This window comes from Dromaius novaehollandiae, chromosome W, assembly GCF_036370855.1.
Source record: "Dromaius novaehollandiae isolate bDroNov1 chromosome W, bDroNov1.hap1, whole genome shotgun sequence".
Taxonomy (NCBI): Eukaryota; Metazoa; Chordata; class Aves; order Casuariiformes; family Dromaiidae; genus Dromaius; species Dromaius novaehollandiae.
In genome coordinates, this window is record NC_088130.1 from 69,553,210 (window position 1) to 69,574,917 (window position 21,708).

Genomic DNA, 21,708 nt, shown 5'->3' on the forward strand with positions numbered 1-21,708 from the left:
TTTGATATGGAACACAAACGTAACCTTCTGTGTTGTTCTTTTAAATGATTTTTGTGTGAAGACGGAGGCTTTTGCCTCGAGCGTGGAGCAGTACTGGGCCGTGCGCGGGGAGAGCTCCTCGTCCGCCCCCTTTCCACTGCGTCACAGCGACCGTCTGGAAAAACCACTTCTCTGAAACGTTGTAGGGCTTTGTGGGAAGAGTCTACGGTTTGTTCAAACTGTTTGGGTTTTTTTCATTGCTATAGTGTAATTAGGAAGAAAAGCATGCATGAAAACAGCCTGTATTTTTGTTTTCTTTACAACCCTTCTTGCCAACCTCCTTCACATATGCATATCTCTGAAACATTCGGCACTGAGAAACCACACACAGCGCAAATATGGCAGCGCTTGACATTTATTGATATATAAAATATTTATAGAATGTGTATTTATAGTGCTTGACATTTTATATAGATACACGTGTACACATTTCCAGCCTGCACGCATTACCTCTGCCTGCTTCAGGGTGTTGCGTTGCCCGTTTGTAGCGGCTCCCCGTGCCGAATCCTGTACAACAGCTGTACAACCGCTGGAGGGATGAATACCTCTCCTGGAAGATCTTTATGGCTGGTCAAACTGGTCTTCTCCTTCCCTTGCTTTCAGCCAAGAAGGTTGTCCCCAGCGTAGCCCTGGCGTCCCAACAGCTTCCTTGCCAGCGCCGCCTTGCACATCTCGACGGCAATGGATTCAATGCACGTAGCTAAAATTGTTCCAGTCTAGAAAAACTCCAGCAGTAAAAAAGGAGAGTTGGGGGAGAGGAGCAAGAGGAGCCGTGTTGCCCATGGGGAGCGAACGGCGCTGGGCCGGTCGGGGTTGGAGTCCCCGGGCATGGGTGTCGTGAAGCATAGCTGGTGGGAGTCTGCTGCTTATGAGTCTATGAACTAATTGAGGGCTGCTGGTGACATCGTGATTAGTATGCTAACGAAGATTGAGTAGTTCGTGATTTTGCTGGAATTCTGAAATATTCTATGGTCTACAAGCTACATAGATCCTGTTTTTACGTGAGTTTATTGAATATATTGTACTAAGGCTTTAGTGTCTAAAAAAAAAAAAGTTAAAAATTAACATATGAATGCACTACCTTCTGCTTATTTTTTTTTCTTCAGCTGCTCTTACTCAGTCAGGCAGCTTGGTTCTCTTTCCTTGAACCAGACTTAATGCTGGGTATTCATAGCTCTACCTGCTGAATTGTCTCTCTTTGTGCATCTCTAATGTCGCTGCTGGTGCTTCTCTTTAAAGAGGTCTCCAGCAGAATCCTAGTTACCAGCGTTTGCTTACGAGTGGTATTTTATTTGAAAAATCACCTGCAGAATTTTGTATTGTTTTTGAAGTGGTTTAGGGGCAGTTGAAGCTCGTGGGCTGGTGCCCGGCTGCCTGGGCGCCCGCGTAGCATTGGAGCCAAAGCGCCCGGCCTGCCGCGTTTCTCGCCTGGATGCCCGTGTCCGTGTCTGTCTCTGCGGTAGGGAACTGGGTACCTAAATGAGTCAGAGCACCTCATCGCTTTTGGTTTGCGTGCATTTGATCTGGACTTGATCTGGGGCTTTTAGGTGTCCCAAGTTATTAAACACGGAAAAGAAGAAACCCAACTGAAAGAGAAAAGGGAAGGTTGGGAATGGGCACAGTGCTGGAGGGGCCCAGGGCAGAAGCGCATTCGAGTAGGGATAACTCTGCTCAGAGCAGAAAGGTAACTCGGGAATTAGAAGCCTTCCTGCTTTTGTTGCTGGCAAAATAATGCTGCAGCCGAGCCCCAAAATGTTGGGTTTCCACTTGCCAGGTACCTATCACCTCTTCTTGGAAGTTCTCCAGCAGCGATGATAGACGAAGACCGGTGTGGACACCAACTCCAACAGCGGAGGAGGGAAGTTGTTTCTGAAAAAATTACTGAACGCTACAATGTTCAGAGAACATTAGTATTGTGAAGGCAATTACCGAAAGCAAGCAAATGTTGACAGGATTTGCAGTGTTGTGCCGATCCCCGTGTTTGCATGCGTGAGGTACAGCTTCTAAGTAAACCAGTGGCATCTCCTTAAGAGAGCTCCTGCCTCGTGCTGCACGCCAGCTTGGAGAGTGCTCAGCGGACTAATCAGGATGCCAAATTAAGGAGACAACTGGCCCCAAGGCCCGGCCTTCCTTTATTGCAAAGTTGGAAACCGTATTGTCAATAAGGCAAGTGGTTGCAGGCAGAAAAGATAGTTTTGTGGTTAAGATAGCTAAATGCAGCCCTGAAGAGCGAGATTTTGTCCCTGTGTTTGCTGCAGTATTGCTGTGGATGCTGGTTGGGAAGGTGGTTAGCAACGTCCTCGTTTGCTGCATGCCCAGTGCAACCCTATGGTCTCATGTGCAAAAATGCAGAGCGCTTCCACAGCAACGGGAAACATCGTTACATTAAACGCTATATGGTGGAGACTGGTCTAACTCATACCCAGCTGGACAAGAAGACTAAGGCAGTACTAAGCTTGTGGACCGTGCAGGTGTTATAGGGATATGAGCCAGAGGAAGCCCCGCTGGGGAGTTAATCGTTCTTTTTGCAGAGAAAAGTCTGAATAATATAAGGATAGAAGGCACAAAGCCACGTACGAAACAGCAAGCATGAAATCCACTCTCGAGCAGTGCTCTTCCAGTGCGCACGGTCCGTGGTGGGTGTTGAACAAGGCCGTGGAAGAAGTGGAATTTGATCATGTAATTGGAGACTGAGCCGTAATCCATGCAGACCTGAGGTCCGAATTAGAGATGCAAGGGCAGCCTTGATTCTAATGTTCCTTAGCTTCTGAGCAATTGATTTGTATAATCTTCACCTTCTTTTAATTTAGAGGGGGTTTTTAATATTATGGCTTTATAAATATTATAATGAGATATCAGGAGTGATGGCTCAAGAAATACAATTGGATTTTTCTGTCTGAAATGATAAGTCATAGATGGTACTTAGAAATTAATCTAGTCTGGCTTCCTGGCAACTATGAATATTCAGAATAGGAAACATTGTTTCCCTCTGAAAGCTGGTGGGATGTATATGGATTGTTGGGTTTTGCATGTGTTTTTTACTGTGATGGGGGGGCTCATTAGAAATGTGATGTTATTAGCAGTTTTTCTCAAATTGCTAACTTCCATCACACCAGTATTATGGTAATGATGAAATTAAATTAAATTAGCATATCGTATAGCCTACTGCAAAACTGTGAATATATTATAGTAATACAAGGCAACAGATAATTGCTAGCTTAATAAGAATTCATCCTCAGCAGAGATAATTCAACCTTTTTCTTCGTGCAATCACCAGGGACAGATTTCCTGGTTATTGATTATCTCTTCATCCTCTATCAATCCCGTCTAAACAACTTCTTGATTATATGAAAATGTCTCTACTCTAAATACTTTAAATTCCCCATCGTTTGTCAGTGCACTTGTCGCGTACCTGGACCTACCTTTTTGTATGTTGACTTACGGTTCCTCCTTCTGCTCGCAGTTGGCATCTGATCCTTTGAAATGAATGAGATTTGATTTCCTAAAGCGCTTTGTGAGGACATTATATACCTTTTGTTCCACATAAATCTTACATGTTTTCTAAATTGAAGGTTTAATTCTTTATTTTGGCAAAAAATGGAAACAAATCTTAACAGCAACTGTTTAAGTGTATTCTCCAGAATAAATATTTTCCCTAGTATTTACTTTTCAGTGAGCTCGGGGTTGAAGAGAGTAATTTGAATTACAGATATGTTTTCTATTTACATCTAATATTTTTCAGACTTGTTGAAATTAGTTACTTTCTAAGCCTTTATTTACCTCCAATCATTGCCTGTTTTCTTTTTTTCTCTATCTTTTGCAGTTCCACCATGGTTTTTAATTCGCCCTTCAAATCTCTATGCCTACGAGAGCATGGATATTGAGTTTGAATGTGCCGTATCCGGTAAGCCTGCCCCTACGGTGGAATGGATCAAGAACGGCGAAGTGGTCATTCCTAGTGACTATTTTCAAATAGTGGTAAGTATACAGCCTTTTCTCATTATAAACTTATCTTTTTCTGGGTTTTGAAATGTATTTTTATATTGGATCCACTCATAGCCTTCATAAACTTGCTAATTTTCTCAAAGAAAGCAAATCGGGTATCTTCTGCCTCCTAATGCAAATAAGGACCATTTCTTCGGGATTACATCAAGTCCGCTGACATTGTCTCCTAGATTTAGTGAGGTATGAATGGCTTTTTTCATGGAGAGAGAACAATTTCAGGACATACTCTAAGTTATTATTAATAATATTGATGACCACATATTAATGACTCCCTTCTTCACCACTGTTTTTTGTGAACAAAAATAATAAATCTTCTCTCCAAAGAAACTGTACTGTGGGATAGCAGATTAAGAGTGGCAAACAGGGCAAATGTGCAGAGGGAGGAAGAGTATAATGCCTTGACTTATGGATAAAGACAAATCTTCTTCGTCTCTCCTTCTAAATATAAATGTTTGAAGCATCAAGGTAGTGGAGCAAGGATTAGAGAACATGTTCCTGGTGCTCCACAGAGCTGTGTGAGCAGGAGGAGGATGGCCTACTTGATAAAGAAAGGATGAAGTAGCATCAAGGAGAAACAGGGCATGCAACAGAACCTCCAGCGTATTTGGGATATGCAGTAGGGCATGTTTTTGGCTTCTGTTAGTGAAAGGAGTGATGGCCTTAAATGGGAGCTGAGAAGTGCTATTCCCAGTTCACCTAATTGGGCAGCTCTTTCATTTTCTCAGCATCTTCCTTTCCTGTCAACATTTGTTTAGAGTTGCAGGAATTAAAAATAAAATGCAGGCTTTTTGCTGTGAGCATAATTCTCGTCTGACAACCCTCCCTATGTATTGTATTGCGTTTGAGATTTGTTTGAGGAAAAGTTTTATATTGCTTATGCTTTCAGGGACAAGAGGAATTATTTCTTAAGTTGTTTTTGTGTCAGTCACAGAGGGTTAATAATGATAATGGTCATTTGACATTATTATAAGTTTTCCAAGAGAATTATTGGGCACAACACATGAAATAACACCCCCCTATGGGACTCCAACCTGTTTTAGTTCAAATACCCTTATTATATAGGCAATAAAGCTAAGAATTTGTAGTGAGTTTTCCCAAAGCACTGATCTGGCTGTTCTCTCCTGAAGGCAATGGCTCTTGTAGGTGAGCCGAGGTGTTGGTGAACTCCCCTGAAAATCCCAGCAAACGCCCAGTGAAGGTGTCTACAGGCACGAGATACGGCTTTTTCAGAGACGTGACTGTTCAGTGCTTTCTGATTTCCCACCTTCTAACAGATTTTAATTATCTATCAATAGTAAGGTTCATTCTTAGGTGCTTTTTCACACATAATGGAATTACTCTGCCATACGGAATAGCAAGTTCAACCTTTTTTATACAACACTGCTTATTAGAAAGCAGCCAGAAGCATTAAGCATCCAAAGAGTGGAAAGGTCTATTGCTGTCTTGGTTGTGTGGCAGCAGTAGCAGAAAATTATTATTTCACTTTTTAATTTTGTTTACTGAGGATACGGTTCATCCAGAGCGTACTCCTCACTCAAAGTTTTTAACCCAACATAATTGGTTTCTGCTTGTACTAACAGAAGCCAAATGTGTCTCAAATGGAGTAAGTGCTGAGTGACCTTTTCTTGAGGATCTCCAGGCCTCAGGCCATGAGGAGGATCTGACCTTCAAAATAGTATTTGTTGAAACCACATTGACATTGGAAGCTATTTTAAATCTTCCCTGCAGCAAAGAGCCAAAACAAAACGCGGAGCACCACACCAGTGATGGCTGTCAGTCGGAGCGTGCCTCTGGAGAAGGGTGTTGGGTTGACCCTGTGTGACAACAGGAATTCATGGAGGCACCTTCCTTAGCAGGGAGCGTGCACAGACAGCACGGGTGTCAATAGATATCTAATGAAGGTGCTTATTATTACAGGCCTCTAAGGACCAGGGCTGTATGAGTAGAGTTGAGACTACATACGTAGTACCTTGCTTCATAGAATAGCTATCGCGTAGAAGTCTTATAGCCCTTGTTCAGCTTGGATGGTATTGTCTAATTCATTTTTTCCACCTCCTTTCTTTCTTTTTTGCTGTCTCTCTAGGGTGGCAGCAACTTGCGGATTCTGGGCTTGGTAAAGTCAGATGAAGGTTTTTATCAGTGTGTAGCCGAAAACGATGCTGGGAATGCACAGACCAGTGCACAGCTAATCATCCCGGAGCCTGGTAAGATGCAAAGGACACACAGAATTGTAGATGTAATTAATACTGTTAACATAAAAATCCCTAGTGGGCAGCTCCTATTCTTTACTCCCTATCGTTTATCCAGCTGGCTAGCTGTAGTTAAAAGTGTGTTAAGTGTCCAAACTATCAGATACTCAGTTTGAGGCATTCTGTTCACTGGGGCTATTACTGATGATGGCCTTGTCGTAGAAGTGACTCTGGAGGCCAACTAAACCCTGCATGAAAAGCCAATGGTAGTGTCTCACCTTCTGTCAGTGGGCTTTATCTTGCTGAAATACAAGATGGTGATCATCAATGAGTGAGATGATGGAAGGAAGTAGTCCAGAAGCAAGAGGGAACTAGATCATATGTAGTTCCTTGTTAGATTGTTTTAAAACATTTGTCTTCGGGGGAAAAAGGGAGGAAGGAAACAAGCACTTTGGCAGTGGGGTCTGAAGTGCAGCCTACCATGGAGATTGTGAGGTTTATGTCTACACTGCATGCTGGAAGGATGAATATTTCTGTTTTGCTCTGAAGTTAATTGGTGTTTGATTTTGTGGACTGCGCTCTGCAGCATTGTGGGTGTTTTGGTTTGTTGCTTTTGGGGATTTTAAACCAACAGAAAGAGGCCTTCATCTTAATCAAGATGTTACATAAAATGTGGATAAAATCCTTTCATAAAGTTTCTGGGTTTTAGATGATTAGTGCTGACCTGCATTGGGCTGCAGGTTACACTGACTGCTTCTCATGGATTATGTCAGTAAACTGAGAACAAGTGAATGTGCAGAAGCAATGTCCATTCTCTGAGCTGGACTGGGAAGAGCAGAATCTCAGTAACCCACAAATGTTTAATCCAGATGGCCCCACTGTGAGCAATTACCCAGCCTGGTAGCTCACACCACAGAATCTCTTCGGGAAATCCTTTGAAAAGTTTACACACAGCATCAGTAGGAAATTTTAAAGCTTTGATAAAACTCTATCCTTCTGGAAAAAAGGGGCAAAAGTATGGGCTATAGCCCATGTTTCTGTCAGCTGTGGTATGGCTGACTCTTCCTTACTCCTGTTTGAGCAATGAGCAGAAGTGTTGGCTGAAATCCCTTTATGTTCAGTCTGGCCAGCTTTTGTGTTACAAGCACTGTTGTACAGACCGATTACATGCAGTACAGAGGGAAGCAGCAGCATCACATGGGCTTAGCCAAGATCATCTGATAGACAAAAGTGCTGAGAGATCATTGCTGAAAGCCTCAAACCCCCAGTTTGCGAAGTCCCTCCATGCATTTACCATAAATAAAGTAAATCAGGATGGGAACCTGGTTAATGTTCCTCCCTCTGTTTTCTGCCTTTGTCCCAGATGAATGGCTGAATTTGGATTTTGCACACCTTTGAGTTCACCTTGCTCTTATTCCTTCTACCTTGTGGTCCAGCGTCCCCTTTTAAGTCTTTTCTTTCCACTGCCTGAAAGCAGCGCCCACAGCAGAGACCTTGCAGCTTCGCTCCCCTGCTCTAGATGCTCGGGCTACAGACACTGTGCAGCCGTGAAACTGTGCGGCTTAATGGGAGACTTGGAGGGTGGCAAATAGAGAATAAGCCTAGTGTCCAGAGAGTCGTGGTTTTATCCTCCTGTTGCTCATGTGCCACCCCAGCCTGTGCTCCCTCCTGGCCCTGCTCTGTTGGTCTCATAAGCTAAATGAGCGTGGTGGATGCACGTCAGGATCAAGAGGGTCTTATTTGGATTTCCACTTTCATACTTGCCCTGCACCTGGTGCAATGCAGGGTCCTGCCAGCTGAGTCCTTCTTTGCTCCATGCAGTCACCAGAGGTGGTGATGAGGTTATCTTTCCTTGGGGACGAATGTGAAAATGAGAAGTCACTTAGAAACTAGGTTTCACTGGCAGAAAAGTAGCCGTGTGATATTGAGGAAGGTCAGCTGGGATCAGAGACATCATCCCACTCAAAAATAACCACTTCAAATCTCACCCTGGGCAGATGCACATTTGGTTTTTGTTTGTTTTCTATATGTTTTTTTTAGTCTGGATCTCATGTTCAGCTCATGCACTTAAATTATATTTACATATACCAACGTCTGTAGGAAGCAGACCATCTTCTACTGCAGGGGAGTTTAAGCCAGTGCTAGGATCAGCCTTGAGGAAACTGCCTAACTCATCACTGTCATTGCTACCACCCAGTCATTGCTGGTGAAGTGCTGTCAGTAAATTCTGCTCTCTGGGTGTTTATTATGTTTGGCATTGGCAAAATACAAGAAAATGAAGAGAATATCCTAAGGACCTACAGGGCACCATTGTAAGCTGTCTCCATTTCCCTTTTTAAGTGATGGATTACTTTTTTTCTGGCTATTTAATCAGATCTTCAAACAAGGCCACTCCAATTCCTCTGAGGTGGTAAGGGCAGCCCGCACAGATGGTGGAGGAGCCGCCTATAAATACAGATTAAGTGCTGGAAGGACCATAGCCCTCAGTGTTTAGGTTTTGTTGGGATGCGCTCGGCAGCGGCCGGTGCCCAGCTGGGGTCAAATAAACCCTTTATGTAAACTAGTAATGATTTTACACTAACAGTGATTTATACCCTAAAGCAACATGAGGGTAGAAGAGCCAATTATTTTTTGATCCATAAAAACATGGATCATTTTTGCTTTTATTTATCACAAATAACTTTGACCATGCCGTGGGCTAAATGTATCATGGATGTTGTGTTAGGGGACATTAAAAATTTTGCTCAGGTGGAAGGGTATAATCAGTCTGATTGCTCACACTCCTGCCGTTGCTGTGCAGACGTGTGGATTCACACCCGCTTCTGACCACCGTTGAGTGGGGAACCTGCAGCAGCAACACACAAGCTGGCCTTAAAGCAAGCGCAAATAACATCAACTTGGGACCCATCAAATACACCCTTGTAAACAGTGCGATGCTAAATTGGGATTAGCCAATGCTGAAATGAGGAGTGAAAGGCAAATGGGCTTGGAGTTCATGCAGGTGGCAGCCTCCACTTTTAGTATTCCAGATGTGGTTATGGGATGCTGGGACCTATTTCCATGTGTGTTGCTTAGACTGTAAAAAGCCAGTGAGCTCCCTGAGAACTGTAAAATTTCTTTTTTTTAACTGAGATTACGGCTAGAGAGACATTGCATTTTATGATTTATTATGACCTAGAAAAAAACAAGTAATGGTAGATGGTCTACAGTATATGCGTTAGTCAACAAATTAGTGTGTATTTGTGGATTCCAGAACACTTGGGGAAAAGGCATTTTGGTGTTATTTCTTTTCCTTTTCCATTTCTTTCCCATTAACAACTTTATTGCTAACGTCTTGGGAAGAGGCTGCTTGCAAGTGTATAACAGGAAAAGGAATCTGACTTCAGATGTTGAAATGTTTGTTTTAAAACAAACAAAAAAACATTAAACCAGACTTAAGGATATTCAGTTCTCTTGTCATCTTCAGTGCAAATGTCCTGGGTTGTTCAGGCCACTTCACTGCTTGGCTTCCTCTGTTTCTATATCCTAATTCTGCTAAAGGGAGGTGACCCCTATGGACTTTGTACAATCTATGGGAATTCGCAGTGATATTAAGCAGGTACCTGGAATAAAGCCCACAATATGTGCTTCTAGTGCATGCACTGGAAAGCAAATTCTCTGCAAGAAAAAGCAAGTAAAAGAGATCTCAGCTGACTGCCTTATTTTTATAACTGTATAAACCCTGTTATTTGCACACCTAGGAAATGAATAGAGAGCACTGTGTTAGTGAGTGATGGACGTGCATACTTCAGATGTGAAGGATATCCCAGAGGAAAACCTCCCTGTAAAGAATTTAAACAGTTATTTGCTTTATGCCTGTAGTTTCTCTCTGATCCAGCCTCCAGATACTCACTGGATGTTGGAGGGATTGTTTTATTCTGTCGTGTGAAAGACCAGCCAGAGAAACGGGTAAAGTAATCAACTTGTATATACAGTGCATAATTATTAGCTGTGTTTCTGCAACGAATTCCTTGCTAGACAAGTCTTCAGCTTAGGAAAATAGCCTTTACCGAAGGCTGACAAAAATGCTATAAATCATTGTGCACTCTTGGTATTATCAGCAATAGCCAACTTGGCAAACAGAGCAACGAAGAAAATTATGTGCTGTGCAGCATAACGAGCCAGGCGACTGCACGAGGCACCGGGGCGTTTGCTCTGCCGCACGGGGAGGATCTGGAGCACCGGGGGTATTTGAGAAACGGTTTGCGGCAGCGCGGAGGCCGGCCAGCCCGGCTGCCTCGGCTTGGGCCGGGAACGGAGGTGCTTTGCTGCGTTTTCCCAGCAGGAAAAACCCTCTTGGGGCCGGGTCCCTGGCTCGTCTCTGCTGAGTTGGTGCCTAGTTTGAACCTCAGCTGTTCAGGTGCAGCTTTCTGCTCAGCTCAGTTGTTTTCTTTACCCCCATTTTCCTTCTTTTTTGTATCCCTCAACTTGCAAGTTGTGTAACTCCTCTTCATGTCAGATTTTCAGCTTAGCAGCTAGCAAATCTAATGTTTTTGCATGTGCCAGATCTTTGCAAAGGCTTTGCATTTGTCTGCATAATAAGGCTTAGATCAGGAAACCTGTGAATTACCTTTCCAAACAGTTCTCAGAAATCTTTCTCTGTCCCTGAATTCCAATTAGAAACATTCTGTAAGGCACTGTTTTCCTCTCCCTTTAGTATCATTAAGTCTTACTTTCCCACTAAAAGAAAGCAAAAAAACTCAAAAACTATGTTAATCTCTAAAAGCTGAGCTAGTTTTGAAATTAAAAAGTTCAGACTTTCTAGTCCTTGGAGGGCTAGAATGACCAACCAGGATGGTAAAGCACTGGAAAAGGTAGTGGTGAAGAATGTTCTTTATTGGAAATGTTAAAAGCAGGTTAGGCAAATGCGTGTTTATGAATAAAATGCCGAGCATAGCGAGCTGGGCTGTGCTGTCTGCTCAGGGGACTCTGCCCTGAATTCGCAATAGCAGATTTCAGAGATGCCTCACGTCGTTTAGCCAGGTACGGAAGAGAAGGGAGGGAGCGACCGTTTCAAGACCCCACTCATAAATTTCAGAGTAGAAGATACGTATGTATGGATGTGTGTGTTTATATACGTTTTGAAAAAATTTGCACAAAACCCCAGCGATGCCTTACGCCCCTGGACGTAGGGGTGAAGCGGGACGTAGCCCGAACCTGGTGCCTCTGTGCAAAGGGAGGGAGCCCCGGCAGCGTGGACCTGCAGCGGTCCCTGCCAGCTGGCTCCGGGCCGGGCGGTGATTTTGCGGGATAGACACAGCCGCTGTTAAACGGGCTCTGGGGCGCTCTTTCCCGGTGCTGGAGATGACTGAAGCACGTGTGCCAAAAATGTGCTGCATCGTCATCGAGCCTGGACCACTGCCACCAGGGATGGTTGCCCAGAGGTGCTCCAGGGCAAAGCAAGGCAGCAGCTAGCAACCAACAGCAGTAAAATACATGACATCCATGGGTGGGGAGAAGAACCACCTCCCGAACTGTGGTGTCATGTGTTTTCATGTTGAAACAAGAGACTTAATTTCCTTATTTTGGTATGCATAACTAGTATGCTGCTCGCATTTATTGCACCATATAAGCCGTAATAATCATGATAATGCTAAGAATAAATTTTGTTTATATGCTTTTATGGTGGTCTTTGCCATAATATTATGACACCTTACTGGGGATTTATAACAGACTTACGCAAAAATGCAAAATTAGCAGAATATTTTTCTGATTTTAAAAGTTGGTATGTAAAGCCTATTCTCAAAACAACAGAGGTGATAGAAGGGTGACAGAAGCCCGGCAGTCGATTAGCTTGGAAGATTTTTGGATCTGCAGGCCTTTATGAACAATTTAGGGAAACATCTACTAGGAATAAGTTAGACAAGCATCTGCTAGGAATAATAGGGGTATTTTTAAACCTGCTATGGAGTATAGGAAAGGATTAGTTGAGTTCCTGAGGTCGTTTCTGGTTATTTCTTCCTTTGATTCAGTGAGCCTTGCTGGAAACTTTGGACTGTGACAAATTAGTGAAAAGACCATTTCCAGAATTCCCCTGTGGACATCAGGAAGTTCGCATGGTATTTAGAGGGTTTTTTTAATGCCTGGGGTGGTTTTAGCATCAATCTAAACGTATAAGTTAAGGGAACCATTCAGATCCGTTGTGATCAGGTTCTGGGATTGAGACACCTCTGTTTTGGACCACAAGGGTCCTGACTTGCTCAGAAACATGCAGGTGGGAGCAGCTAGGCATCACGGAGGTTTGTCCTCCTGGCAAGCTTTGAGCATGGCTGATGCAGTTAGAGATGCTTGGTCTTGCTTAAAATACTGATAGAAAAAGGGGCAGCTGTGTTCTGTAAGAGGTATGATGATCTAAAAGCCTGGCAGCTGCAGGGTCCTTGTGTCCTGGGACATTCAGGACGTTGAGCGCTGCACACTGCTCAGCCCAGGGGGAACTGGTGGTCTTGGTCCTCTCTGAGGACCCTGGCCGGGCTGGAGAGGAGCCTCTCTCCCATCCCCGCCTGGGTGAAACCGTGGGGCAGGCAGCCCTGGAGAAGCTGGGCATGCAGGGGAGAAGTGCAGCAAGAGGGAGGCCCCGGCTCAGGGGAGCGTGGGGAGGCTAGGAGACTCCTCCTCATCTGGAAGTAGGATCTCTCGTGTTGTGTTGGTGGATATACCGGTAACTACATGTCGGGGATCCTGAGGTGAGACTTCCCTCAGCTGTGCTGAGGCTGTGCTGCTCTGTATGAAACACCTGGGCAAGGTAAGACAGGTTGGAAAGGCTCTGCAGTCTGGTCCTCAGCATCTCACTCGAGAAGCCTGCGATCCAGATCTTACCTAAATTAACACGTAATTTTATTGACAGGTTCAACAGGAGAGAGGAGGAGGGAGCGCAGTCCAAAATGCTTTTGGTGTCCATGGTGCTGTCTGTCCAAGCAGGAGTGTGTTCATGCCTCTTGCAATCTGAGACGGGGAGGATGTGAGCCAAGGTCTTCCACGCGTGCTCCCGAGTGCTCCCAATGCACGGCTGCTCCGTGCGAGGGAGTGGAGGAGGTTTCACGGCTTGTGCTGTCGGTTGGGGCTCTACCATAGCCCACCATCGCTAGCGCGGTTGGGTGTCACGGCCGAGGGCAGCAAACGCAGGGTGTAGGTGTGCAGGTCAGGGCTTGGGTGCAGGTTGGGGTGTCTGGGATGGACTCTTTGGTGACCCCAGACCTCCTGGGAGAAATTTAGGTGCTTGGGGAGGTCCAGTGCCTTCAGCAGTACAGCAGGTTAGTGCCGGACTGGAAGGTCCAAATTTTAAAGGTAGTGGCCTAGGGGGCTGTTGGGTACTTGCGGCCATCTGTGGTTTCTGAATCATTTAGAATTTTTTTAATTGAGAACAAAATTTGAGAGTTACAAACACAAAGGTTCTCTAAAGACAATAGATAATTTCATAGAAAATAGTTCGAAACTTATAGCATGTAAGAGAGGAAGAGTTATTGTCTGTATTCTGATAGGGACACAAATGTATTTGAAAACAGATTAGGATAATTTGAAAAAAAAATGCAAGAAGGGTAATCATCCTCTCTAATATTGTTATAATCTTCTCTAATATTGTTAACCATTTAAAATCCAGCCTGCTGCGATTTTATGTTTATTAACATAGAATAAATTTTGATAAATAATAGTCATGGGAAACTGGAATACAATTAGGTTTTAAGTGGTGTTAATTAAAATATCACTTACTGTATATTGACTTTATGTGGTAACATGAGAATAATCGCAAGATAGGATGAATAATTCCACAATTAGTTCCAACACTTCAAAATCTGTTAGAATTTAATTTGTCAGAACAGCAGCACGAAGTGACTGTGTTATGAATATGGAAAGTGATGTACTTTCTGGTCCTATATGAGTTAGTTGCAGACCATCAAATGTGATTGGTATCATTTCAGATAGGAAATCTTCTTACTATAAGTTCTGAGCTGCGTTTTCTTTTTTTTTTTATTTTAACCTTGAGAAGGACATCTTGTTTTTAACAACTGTTATGTGACCAAGTAGACTTACGTACCTGAAAGCTTCATTTCTCGTATGGGAGTTTCTGGAGCGCAGAGCAAGTGTGTTTCCTTGCAGAGCTCATTCGAGAATTGCCCGGTCAGGTTTGGCATTACCTCTGCGTTTTATGTTTTCACTTAGAGTAATGCAATTACACAGCGATGAAAAGCTGTAGAAAAATCCCTGAAAGGCGCTGAGTCAAGTTCTGGAGAAAGCTGAATAAGATATAAGGCGAGGTAGGTTTTGAAGCCGAGGCCGTCGGCGGTTCCTGCTGCCTGTATCCAACAGTTGCACAGCCGTGTCCCCTCCGTGCTGCCTGTCTCCACCCCGATAGCCCTGTGCGCTCACAAGATTGATGTGTTTGCTTTATTTCCCATTTTGTGAACTTGAAGGAAGCTCTATGTGTGTATATATAGCCATATATCTATGTAACTGAAATGAATACTTATAAAGAGGGAGAGTCACATGGTCTGTACACAAAAGTGTTTTTTCTTTTTATATATAAGTAAATTGAGTAGGCTGAGGATGTGCTAGGCTTTTCTTTGTTTTATTTTAAAGATATCAGAATGAGACCTTAGATGCATTAATAAACTCAGTTTAAGTAATACAGAAAACGTCAGTGATAGTCGATAATCCTGCAAATGCGGGAAAAGGAGGAACAGGAGGGACAGTGGCAGGCGGCTGCAAGCAGCTGCGAGTGGAGATGACGGAGCAAGTTTTGAGGCGAGTTTATGGGGAAATGGCTAATTAATCTTCAGGCATGTTTGCCAGTAATGTTAACTTTCTATCTTTGCTCCCTGGCGGAAAGATTTAGGGAAAACGAAGCTTGCTGTGTCACTGCTGTGATCTAGAAACTTTGAAAGTTATGGTCTTTCTAAAGTTATGCTGGAAGTTTTTATTTTATTTGGTTTATATGGTAGTAAAATCTTTCATGCGTTGCTGTCCACCTGATTGCTGTTCTTGACCTGCCTCTTAAGTTATTTTCCACTGCTGGAGGAGCGCTGCCCGAGCCGGCGCCTGCTGCCTTGGCTGCTAATCACAGCGTGTCACAGGGGGGTTATTTCCCACAGAAGTCTTCGCTTTTTTCAATTTGTGCGTGTGAAGTTTTCATTTTTGCATGAGAAAAAAGCCCACCAAACCCCACTTTTTATTATTTATTATTTTTTATTCTTTTTATTATTTACTACTTAAAAACATAATTGACCGCAAAGTTCACCATGCGACATGGGCGTGCTGTATCTTCTATAATAGGTTTGATAGAGTGGAAAATAAGTTTTTGCACTGAATGTGCTCACATGTTTTGGACGGTCTTTGGTCCTACACCATCTGTTTCTCCGCGAGCAACCGAGGCCCCTGCTGTGCATCGCTGTTGCAGTCTGTTGCAGCAGGAAGATGCACGAAGCAGGAGCATGAGCTATCCAAACATGCTGCCAGTATCACGCTGCAGACTAGAATATATTGATTTTGCTAGCACCTACAGCTCCAATGATAAAGGATTGCCACCTTTTTTATTCCTGTGCGTGCATGTGTTTGCACGTGCGAGTGGATGGCTGCTCACCTATGTGCAAAAAATAGTTTTTCAGTGTAACAAAAAAATAGAATCTAGAGAAGAATTAAAAGAAAGGCAATGTTTGGCGCTCTGCCACCTGGAAATAAAATCCATTTAATTCACCCAGACTATCCTTGTTATAGTGTTAAACATAGACTAAATAGTTTAATATGGATTTATGTAATGAGCTCACAAATTGATTTTCCAGTGCAAGCTCAGTTTAGGAGCAGAGTGTCTCTTATTAGAATCAAACCAGCGCGCTCCTGTCCTGACGCTGCCCAGTGCCTCGGTGGTGGTGGTGATGTGTTTTTGTTTTGGTTCGGATGTCGAATCAGACCTGTTTGTGCTCTTTCTGTTTGTATGTTTGTTTACATCTGCAGGATCAGAGAGTAATTAAAAAAAAGCCTCATGCAAGCTCCTGAGGGATGGAGCAGGCACGTTTCTTCCAGGAATGCAAATGTCTCATCTCCGTGAGTGACAGAAGAAGCAGGCGTCTCGTATCCCCCCTTTTCCGCCTCTGTCCCTTCCTTCCTTTCTCCCATTCTCCCCACCACCATTTGGGAATAATTTCATGCACCTTGTTTTAAGCATTAATTATTTAGCTTGAGTGATTTGCTAATAATTTGCAGGATGAAATTTCTTGGAAGTTTTGGCACCGAATCCCTGTGAGGGTGCATCTTTCACCCGGCCCTTCCCCTGTCTGGCTCCGCGGCCTCGCTGAGATGCAATTGTAATTGGTGTCTGGCTTGGGATGACAGTGTCAGCCTATCATTTCAGGGTTTAGAGCTGTGCACTGGATAGCCAGATTTGTAATTATAATGTGCTTTGCTCCTATTTATATTCAGCAGCGTTCTCGCCTTGCTATTGCTTTCCCTGGAAGCGGAAGATTGGAATGGGGAGGGCTGGCTTTAAAGCAGTGATAGCCATTATTTGCTCAGAAAACACCCTCATCCTCCACGGAATAGAGGGCCAAGGTGAACAGCTATCAGAAGTTACCATTCGCTGTCCTCGAGCACATACTCTAAAACCGGTCCTGTCAAAATTAAATGTGCCAGCCCCTTTATACGTAGAAACCAGCGTTTGCCTCGTGTGGGCAGCTCGAATGGGGTTATCGGTGGTGTGAGCTTAAGGCCCTGCCCTGGTCGCACTGCTGCGTGGAGCGTTTCTGTTGCGATGGCCTGTTACAGGTGGTTATTTAATGGTCGTGTTTGCCACAGACTTATCTGCTTCCAATTTTGGCTGCACTACTGCAAATCCAGATTTGCCGAAGACACCAACTTTGTACTGCAGGGGCTGAGATCAGGATCATTCCCCTGTCTCGTGTAACTTTCCTTACAAGGCCAGATGTGAATCTTGGAAAGGTCCTGGGGTTTGACCAGGTGGAAAAAACTCCCGCCATTCCCTTCCCGTGTGCGAGCTGGGGCTGGAAACGTGGCTTTGTGGCCGAGACTGCGTTGCCCGCCGTCACCACCCCCTCCAGCCCCACCACCCGCTCTGCGCAGCGGCTCAGGCGACCGTTCCACACGCTGGCACTCGCTTCTCATGGATGGGATGTCGTCCCTCCACCCTGCTTAGTGTTTTTCTTCTCTTGATTTCATTGTGTTATTTTTATTCGCTTTAAAGGATTTTTCCAGTGCGTTGGACCTACTTTCTGCGAATCCTTCAGTGTAGTAACCATGTTCTCCTCAGAATTGCAACTGCATCCATCCTACACAGTGTTAGACAATGCTGTCATCTATCTAAGGAGGTTTAAACCTCTAATGCCACGTGAATGTCCTAATCCCGCTGTGGATTTGTGGGTGAAGGGTGTTTTCAGCTTCTGTTTCATGTAGTGCTCATGGCACTTCCATCTGCAGAAACAGACGGTAGTGAGCACAGCGATGACGTTCAGGCAGCTCACCCATTTCTCCGCTGAATATCCTAAAACTCTGCCTAAAGAGTCACCCGTTGGCTCTTGCGCCAAGAGATGAGGTGATGGTTTCATACTGGAGTGGGGCAGCTTGGAGGCAAGGGTGCAAAGAGCTGGTGGGGGAAAAAAATCCCTGCCTCTTCTTTCTTTGGTCCCTGACTAAAAATATAAGTATTCCTCTCCTCTCTCTACTGCTGTGAGAGAAGCTAGGGATGGAGGGGGATGTGGCCAAGAGAAGCAAGGGTGTCCACGCTGGCAGGGTCCCTACACCTTCTGCTTCTCGTGGGCTGGTGACAGCTCTGCGGGTGGAACGTCTTAAAAATCCTGGAAACGCAGGATTTAGAGTACAGTGGCTTTGCAGCTACCTTTGGGTTGAGGCACAAATCTCTGATAGTCAAGTGAGCATCTGGAGATGTGTTTACCGGTAATACATGTGGCCTAAGGAGTTCAGGGTTTTACTCTCCAGGCAGTGAATAAGTTTGCTCAGATTGGCAAAAAAGGGCAGGTGACTGTCAGTGCAACCCGACGAATCTGCAAAATCGTATTTTTAGTTCTCAGAGCTTTGGAAAATCCTTTTGGTCGGCTCGTTGTCAAAGCCAGGCTACCGAGAGGAGCGATGCAGCGCTCGCTGGCATAGATGTTTCTGCTGCCTGGCTTGGGAAGAGGCTCTGGTTCAGCGTATCGCGTTTGATGAGCGCTACTAGCTCGTGGTAGGAACGGAGCAGAGCAAGGATTATACAGACTTCTCTTTGCAGCTCATAATTACTCATTCTTTCTTAAACCAGGATTAAGGGAAGCTTAGATGTTCTTTGTTTAGCTTTTGTTTGTTTCTGCTTTTGGGTTGTTGGGGTTTTTCCCTGTTATTTGTAACTTTGGGTGGATTTCTGAGCTGCTCGGAGATAGGAACAATTTCATCGCAGAAGCTGCTGGTGGGATTTTACCTGCCCAAGCTTAGTGTCAGTCCACCAGGTAGCAACAACCATTCCTAGCCGCTGTCAGTTAAAACATCTATGCCAACGTAATTTTGGATGAAACATAATTTTGCTAATCTGATGACGCAGAAGAAACCACAGGATGGGAATTTTGAAATATTTGTCACAGCTGTTAACCCTGCAGAAGAAGCAGGAGTTGGGTGAAGAGCCGAGAAGCTGGGGAGGACACTATTGTCCCTCTGTAATTGTTACACACAACGGGACTCTTAACGAGGAGCTGTGTTAGTTAGTGTGGGGAGGGCTAACGGGGCCCGACCCTGCCTGGCCTCTGATGGTCATCTGCCGTTGCGTTTTCTCCTTTATGGGAAGTAATAACCAAGCATTAGCTGTTACCTCGAGGTTAAGACGCATAAAATAACTTAGCTGGGGCAATGTTTAATCCTATGATTTTGTCCAGGTGTTGCGTTTGGGTCGTCTCCCCGGATGCCCACTGGCTGGGAAGCTCCCGTCGGGCTCCGCGTGGAGCCGGAGCCCAACGCCTGGAATGAAGAAAAGCCTTTGCTGTAGTGCAGGGATCAAATCTGATCACTGTCTTTCAAGCCAGATTATGATACAATGAAAACTGAGTTAATTTCTGTTATCTGTGGCCAGATAAAAGTACATATCTAAACTCATAAATTATAATGAATCCTTCCTAAAATAGCTTTTGATCTGTAGAAAAGGAAAGCCAGGCTGCAGTCTGAAAAGCAGCAGTTGGCAAGATGAAGGCAATGCTCTGTTTGCCCAAGTGGCCACACTGCAAGGCCTCAGGGGAAAGGACCGTTGCCAGTTTTGAGCCCTTCGCTGAAGCAACCAGAGGCAAAAGGCATGGCAGGGGCTCATGAGGAGGAAGGACTGAAAGACTTGGGCCACTCTAGATGCAAAAACAGAAGCCTGAGAAGATGCATGATACCAGTTTTCAAATGCACAAGTAGCAACAAAAAAATCAAGAATATCATTTGTTCTTTGAAGCCCCGTTACAAACAGGACAAATTGCAGAAAGCAAGATTCAGGGTTAATACCAAAAAGCCTAACCTTTCCGATGCTGAGGATAATGAAACATCAACATGGTTAATGAAGCTGCTCCGGTGCGCTGTGTCTGAGGGGTTATGTCATCTCCATCAGTAAATGTCTTTAAGAGCAGATTTTGACAAGCATCTGTTAGGAATCCATTGGTATAATTACCTGCGTGAGGGCAGATGGATAGGTAGAAGTAATGTGCCCCCGAGGAGGGAGAGGGGAAACCAAAAATGGTAGCTGGGGAAAAAACGGTACTGTTAGCCAGCTCTTTTTTTAAATCCAGTTACAGTACCCTTCAGTATACATGTTTCTTAAAAGTCAGTGAGAAATTAAAGCCAGTCTACTAGTAAGAATTAATCTGATTTCTGACTCGAATTATTCTCATGTGAAGTCTCTCAAAATTAGAGCAATTTCACCACTGTGTATGAGATGAAAACCTGGCTTATTATGTTCTTCTGCTGCTTGTGATTTTTGCAAGTCTATATTATTGATCTGGCTTTGTGAAGTTCATCTTTGTGTGCAAATGACTGACTGTAGCAGAGAGCAAAAATAACCTACTAAATACCAAAATACTCGAAGATGTTTTCTGGAGCGTTGAAGGCATGCTTAACAACGCCAACTTTAAACCAAGCTGTTTCATAGAAGTACAAAGCCGTATATAAATTAATACTGTATATGCAACTTTTTGTACGTCTTTATGGGACTCTGATTTGCACCACTTCCGTTGCCCTGTGGCTTTCAGTGCTTGAAATCCCATTAAGTCTTGCTTTTGGAGTGCAAGCAGCAGCTTTTTGTTGAAATCTGTAGACAAACGAGTAATACAAAGTTTTATCCTCCAAGGAGGGTTCAGTTTAGCCAGCTTTAGCGTTTTCTGTTTGCTTCATCTGTGTTTGTTCATAATCAGTGCAGCCTGGAAGAAAAACGAATCAGTTTGCGTGGCGAGGAGTTTGATTTTTGGGGCTCATGCTCAACTGATCTGCCCCATCTCGGAGCAACTCAGGAGCTGCAGCGCCCCAGCAAGGGTTTGCGATGGAGATCAACCCTTTTTCTCTGCAAATGGTGCCAGCCGGGGTCCGTGCTCATCTCCGCCAGCCGAGGGCAGGTTGCAGACCCTGGCACTTGTGGCACCTTGTTCCTTGCCGGGGAGGTCTCCAAACGGCAGCGCGCGTGGGACGGCGACCTGCGGGAGGACATCCCCGGGGTGCGAACATCGCTTCTCGCCCTCCCGCGTTCCCTTCCACGCGGCGTGCCCTGGGGGCTGCCCGTCTTCTGGCCACGGCCGCCGCGTTGCTCCTCTTGTTTGCCCAGCCAGCAGAGCTGCCGTTGTCAGGCTGGGCCACCAGTGCTCGACACCCCTCGCCCACCGGGGGCCACCGGTCCATCCCCGGGCTGCTCTTCTGGCACCGCGTCCCCACCGCCTCGCCGGGCATCCCCACCGCCTCGCCGCACGCCCCTCTAGGCCTCTTGAGCCTCCCCGCTTAATAAGTACCCTGCTTTGCCATCCAACATTATTGAAATACATTTAGTATTCCGGGATTTAGATCCTGACCTTCTATAATTATTGACACCTATTTAATTTCTCCTTTCATCCATGGCCAAGCCTGGTACAGCTGCTGTGGCACATGTATATACATCATTGTTGCCAGCCCGAGCTGATTGGCATTCATGCTTGAGTGTCTTTTTATTTTCTCCTTGGATGCTGGGAGCAGCCTGAGTAGCTCGGAAACTAAAGAGCTTCATCTATTAGGCGTGACAGATTTGTATTCAGCGGTAAATGCCTGACCTTGCTCGCGCTCCCTCATCCATTCCCATCATCCCCTCCCAGATGAAAGATTCTGCTTAACTCCTGCTTCCTGTCGGTCGCCTTGGAAACGCGGACTAAGCAATTCAGCCCGGGAGAATAACTAATAAGAAAATATCTCTCGTATAAGAATATAAATGCGTTGCAAAAAAAAAGGCGCTCGCTGCATG

At 44.7% G+C, this 21,708-nt stretch overlaps 1 protein-coding gene across 4 annotated transcripts in view; it reads left to right on the plus strand.

Moving 5' to 3' along the window:
* The window catches only part of LOC112994481 (netrin receptor DCC), a 547,074-nt gene that overhangs the window by 315,812 nt on the left and 209,554 nt on the right, over window positions 1-21,708 (plus strand). For all 4 annotated transcript variants that reach the window (XM_026118858.2, XM_026118859.2, XM_064499826.1 and 1 more), the window contains exons 6-7: window positions 3,863-4,017; window positions 6,128-6,248. In XM_026118858.2, the coding sequence (XP_025974643.2) occupies window positions 3,863-4,017; window positions 6,128-6,248 (276 nt within the window). The remainder of the gene's footprint in view (window positions 1-3,862; window positions 4,018-6,127; window positions 6,249-21,708) is intronic.